General features: G+C 42.9%; 1 protein-coding gene across 1 annotated transcript in view; it reads right to left on the bottom strand.

Moving 5' to 3' along the window:
• Positions 1 to 1,085: 1,085 nt before the first annotated feature.
• HMGA2 (high mobility group AT-hook 2) overlaps positions 1,086 to 5,816 on the bottom strand; it is a 177,588-nt gene continuing 172,857 nt past the window's right edge. The window contains exon 5 of the mRNA XM_006886063.1: positions 1,086 to 1,905. Within this exon, the coding sequence (XP_006886125.1) occupies positions 1,858 to 1,905 (48 nt within the window). The 3' untranslated portion in view covers positions 1,086 to 1,857. The remainder of the gene's footprint in view (positions 1,906 to 5,816) is intronic.

Genomic DNA, 5,816 nt, shown 5'->3' with positions numbered 1-5,816 from the left:
ATTTGACTGTATTTTGCAAAAAAGTATGTAAAAAATGTCTTCCTTTTTTATCAAATTTCTTTTACAAAAATAGTTTTGATTAGGGATAAGCTGCAGTTTGAACTATGGTTTCAAATCTTAGACCAAAAAATATATAAAGATATAAATGGATGCTGCGAGTAACAAGTTCATTCCTTTTCGAGTCTGGAGGTAGGTCATCACAAGTCAATTAGCCCATTTCCTTAAACAATTCATTTGAGGTACAAACTTGTAGGGTCATATTTAAATGTTACAGTCAAATCAGGTGTGGTGCGTAGTGTGTCAGAGGGAAATTATCCTTAAGAACCTAGGAGCGATTTGGTTTTTTTTAAAACAAAACAAAAAATTATTCAAGTTATATGTAGAAATCTAGCAGAGAAGCTGAGACAGGTACTGATAAAATTTTAATTAAAAACAACAACAACAAAAAAGAAAAATTACATAGCCATGCTGAAACACAGTAAGGAGACTGCTTCTTTAACTGTCATTACGTGTACAAAAAGAAATGCAGGTGATTGTTAGAATCACCTACCCAGTAAGGTTTTTTTTTTTTCTTGCATTGCTTGGGTATAGCAGCATGTTATAAGTACTAGACTGTAAATTAATTGTAACATTCAGAGGTAGTATTGAGTAGTGGGGATATATTGCATCTCTGGCTAAAAGTGCAGTTTGAATGAAGAGATGGTGAACTGCAGCCGAAGTAAGGCACCTGGGTCAACCATCCTATGTCAAACGTATTACTTGAAGTAACACAAAAGCTTGATTTGAGGTAAGTGGTACTTAGGTCTTTCACGGAAACTGACACATGATGAAGAGATAGAGAAGGAGAGGGATTGCTTTTTTTTTCTTTTTTTAAAAACTGTAGGATAACTATAGCAAAAGAAATTTAGAGTTCACTCCTCCCACCATCTAGGTGAGTTCATCATGCATTATTCTGTTGTACCTTTTCATTAAATTACAAAGAGGATAAAGTTAACTTGTCTAGGTTCCTGAAAGATTTTGAGGCCGACAAGTGTTATTTATTGCTAACCGGCATCTGGCACTGTAGGAAGTAGGCTCTACCCAGATAGGTGTTTTCCTGAAAATGAGGGCTCTGAGTCAACTGATCACTCCCGCTGATGTACATGACAGCCATAAATTCGGGAGCTGGCAGTATTTATTTGCTTACTTCCCTTTTTTGAAATGTGAACATCACCCTTTCTGGTTTTGCTAGCTGGATGAAAGGCTACATCAGCATTTCGTCTCGTTTAGAAAGAAAAGTTAAAAATCATCAAGTAAATGTCTATAAGGTTATACGAAAAAGAGAGTAGTATCTATTCCTTATCTTTGGTGTTCTAAACAGGATTCTCTACTTGGGTGAGCGGGCTGGGCGGGGGTGGAGGTGACCACAGTGTCAAACACCGCACCTTTCCTCTATGAATGCCCAGATCATGAGAGGGATTTGGCCCTCTCTGATTGGCAGTGCAGTGATCAACAAAACCCAATTCCATGTTGCTCTCACCCACCCACCCTTGCTTACCAGATCAACAAACTATTAGTAAGTTAAGAAGAAAGATGACAATAATTAAAAGTTGCATTGTTAAACTGTGTCCCCTGTGTTACAGCAGTTTTTCACTAAACCTGGGACTGTGAAGGGATTACAAAGAAGTTGATTAATATAGTCCTTTTTAAGGTTATGTGATGTCTCCCCCCCACCCCCGCCCCACCCCTGCACCCCTCTACCCCACCCCAGATGAAAGTGGAAAGACCATGGCAATAGAGAATAAGTGGTCACTGCAGTGTCTTCTCCCTTCAAAAGATCCAACTGCTGCTGAGGTAGAAATCGAAGGTTGGCGGCCCCTAATCCTCTTCTGCAGACTCTTGTGAGGATGTCTCTTCAGTCTCCTCCTGGAACACACAAAGAACACAACCATAACTGGGTGAGCAGAGGAGGTGGATGGATTAGCCACAACTGGGGAAAAAGGTCATGTCCTTCCCCAGCAGTTACCAGTCACTGCTGACTTAAGCTTTCACATCAAGGTGGCTACCAGCAAATTCAATTGCTCTCTTTCCCAGAGAGGGTGCTCTGGTGGCTTAGAAGCAGGGACTTTCACTGCCAACACTAATGTACATGGTTTAATCCATCAGCTGCTCCATGGGAGAAAGATAGGCAATCTTTTCCTGTGCGAACTACTGTCTCTGAAAACCTGCTGGGTTTATTCTGACCCAACCCCATGCGCATCATTTGGAAACCAATCATCAGGGCTTATTCTGAGTTGTCTCTGTGTGGACTCCAATTGTCAACCTTTCGGTCAGCAGCAAGTGTGTTAACGGCATGCACCATCTAGAAATGTCTTATGAGGCTTACCAAATGACTTCAGAAATGTCCCTGAGTGGCACAAAAGGTGTTCAGCGACTTATCAAAAAGTTTGTTCTGCCTCAGGCTACAGATCTGAAAGATAACAGCCATAAAAACCTAATGGCATTGCTCTGGGTGGTTTAGGTATTATTTCAGGGAGGTTTGATGGCTCAGTGATAAGGAATTGTGCTGCCAACACAAAGGTTCATGGTTCAAATTCATCAGCTGCTCTGTAGGGGGAAAGATGGGCAGTGTCTCCTTGTGCGATTAACTGCCTCTGCAAACCCAAGGGTAGGGTTAGCTACGGGTCAGTTCCATCTTCATGGTACATAACAAACTGTCATTATTTCTATTTTATACAAGAGAAAATCAAGATACAGAAAAGTAACAGGCCCTGGTGTTACAGCATGCAGCTGCTAACTGAAAAGGTGGCAGTTCAAACTCAATCAGTGAGAAAAGATCTAGAGATCTGTCCTAAGAAGTTGTAGAGACCCTAGCCCAGAACTAGATTACAGTTCTACTCTGTAAGGTGGGGTCACCACGAATTGGAACTGGCTGGAGGGAGGGCATCTACCAAGGAAGTCCCGGTGTGTGTGTGCGTCCACAGAGTGTGTTTTAGCACTGGCTGTCCTGCCAGCTGAGGCAGCCTGGGAGCTGCCTTGGTGTCTGAGAAAGAGCCGCAGGAGTGGATCTGCTTCCTTTCCAAATCTGTTTCCTTCTGCTTGCATTTATTAAAGCACATTTTACGACGATGACCAAAGTTTGGCACAATGGCTCCATCTCCACACTAAATCCACGTTGACCAAACATTTAATGGTGGGCTGGCCAAGCAGAGAAAATCTAATATATATGTTTTTGCAGGGCCTCCCCTTCACATAAATCTAACTACTCCTTCCCTTTTCCTTTTTCTTCTGGCTCCTTACGGCTCTGGGATTTGTTGGGGTGTCTGCAAGCCAGCCTGAGCTGCACAGTCCTCTTGACTTCTGCTTATTTAACAAATGTGCAGCACCTTTCAGGACATGGGTGGTAAAGCGGAGACAATAAACATTTCTGATAAAAGCGTCGTTAGTGAGAGGATGATTTTTTATCAAAGGCTGCACATCGTCTCCTTTGGACAGCATGTGAAAAAGATCTAGGAGAACAGGTAAACATTTACTCCTGCAGCCGGCCGAGCCCCTTTAAGAAGGGCCAGCTTAAAACAGCTCATAACAGTCTTCATACTTTAATAGATTTGATTTTCCACATGGCTTCATTTTGTCTGGGTGGCTAACTGACACACTTTATACCTCTCTTCCTTTCCCAGGTCACTACAGTACACCATTCAGTAAAGCATGCCTGAAAGCTTGTCTGCATTATATGACCAAACTTCCATTCATTAGTGTTTGAAACACTTCAGCTGTGAAGGGCTCCTAAATGCTACCATGTGTGACACTTGTGCATAAGAACAGTAAACGCGAGGCAAGCGTGCTCTCTCTGTTTCTCTCTCCTTCCTTCTCCCTCTTTCTCTCTCTTTCTCTCTCTGTGTCTTTGTCTCTCTCTCACCCCCCCCCCACTCCCTCCCTCTCTCTTGCTTCTCTCCGGCCTTTAATCACAGCCTGCTGCATTCTACAAACCCTTTGCAAAGGGTTTCAAACGTTTTCCTTTCCCAAAAAGACTGAGAGAGCTGTAAATCCTAGGAATAAACACACATACAAATGAATGGATTACAGCTTCAAAAATATAACCCCAGCAGCATCAAGTCATGAGATTTCACACAGGTTTTGTTTAGTCTGCTTTGGGTTATGCGGGAAATGTGGAACGTATGAAGCTACCTCCCCTCGATCCTCAACTCCCAGAACTGTAGGCTTCACAGATTTAAGCAGCAGGTTTAGACTTCTTGACTAGGCAACAGGCCACGACCCTGAAACTCTCTCTGCAGTCGTGGCCACAAAGGAGGATGTGGCATGATCAAAGCCAAGGACAGACGAAAGAGAGACAAGCCAAGGTTCAACTCCCCTATGACCTTGTCTTTTCGCTTTATGTCTGAGTTCCAGAAAATTGCTAAACTGTTCAGCAGAGACACTCTGCATCCATCCCTAAATGACTCACTTTTCATTATGACATGTGGTAAGGACCTTCGTGCGCATCACAGAGGGAAAGCCAGCAAGTCTATCTTATTCCTTTTCACAGTTAAAGTACTGGAACCCAGAGAGAGTCAAGCTGGAAATTATCCTGGATGTACTGTGATTACTCCATTTCTAATTGATTGGATTTTTCTGTACAATTCTGGAAACCAAAGTACTTCCAAATTCAGAAGGAAACAGAATCCTAAGGCCCTCAACTTACAGAGACCTTATACGAGGATGGAGCATGATCAGCCTTTCAAAATACTGCCAGACACTTTGGCTGGTTTGGGTGATGAAGCTCCTGATAACTAAATGGTTTATTCAAGTATCTTTGACACAAGGTCTGCTGAAAGTGATGAGCTGACATTGCTTCTTCACATGAAGGGTTCATTGTTGCTGTGTGCCATCCAGTTGGTTTTCCCGAGAGGGTTTCTATGAGACGGGTCATCTAGTCTTTTCTCCCATAAAGTGACTGGTAGGTTCAAATCTCTGACTTTCTCTTAGCAGCCCAGGACATAAGTCATTGAACAAAAGGGCTCACAGCCATCCTTAACACAGTGTAAATGTTCGAGTCTGCGCTATGTTTTCCGACTTAGAAATTTTTGTACTAGTAGCTGTCAGTAAGTATTGGGTATACTATTTAAAGTAGCCTTGTTGGCATCATTGTTAAGTGTTCGAATGTTAAGCAAAAGGTGAACAGTTGGAACCTACCAGCCACTCCTCAGAGAACAGTGTGTCAGTTTGCTTCTATAAGGATAAATTGCTTTGAGAACCCTATAAAAGAGGCAGATCTTCTCTGTCCTCACAGGGCCAGAATCAACTCAAATGGCAATGGGTTTAGTTTTTTGGTTTCTAGGGCTTGGATGACTAGGGATGATAGAAGGAAAATTGATGCCTTTGAGCTGTGGTGCTGGAGAAGGGTGTCAAATAAGTTTGTCCTGGAGAGGGTGAAGCCAGGCTGCTCCTTGGAGGCAAGGACTCTGAAGCTCTGTCTGCCATACTTTGGGCATGTTGCAAGGAGGGACCATTCCTTGGAGAGGGATGTCATGCTTGGGAGGGTGGAGTTCCTTGGAGAGGGATGTCATGCTTGGGAGGGTGGAGGGACAGCGCAAGAGAGGAAGACCCTGGATAAAGTGGATTGACTCAGTGACTAGGGTAAATGGGGCAGGTGTGTTGGAGATGATAAAATTGGCTCAGGATAGGGTAGGGTTTAGAGCCATTGTACATAGATAGAGTCACTATGAGTTGCAAGTGACTTGATGACACATAACAGAGCTCAGATGAGGTACTGGTCGTATGATGGAATTACATACACTCTTGAGTAAACTGGATTAAGAAACTTCAGCTAATATATA

The sequence above is a fragment of the Elephantulus edwardii genome, unplaced genomic scaffold, assembly GCF_000299155.1.
Source record: "Elephantulus edwardii isolate Elephantulus edwardi_28Jun2011 unplaced genomic scaffold, EleEdw1.0 scaffold00047, whole genome shotgun sequence".
Taxonomy (NCBI): domain Eukaryota; kingdom Metazoa; phylum Chordata; class Mammalia; order Macroscelidea; family Macroscelididae; genus Elephantulus; species Elephantulus edwardii.
This window is presented reverse-complemented; position numbering and strand designations above follow the sequence as displayed.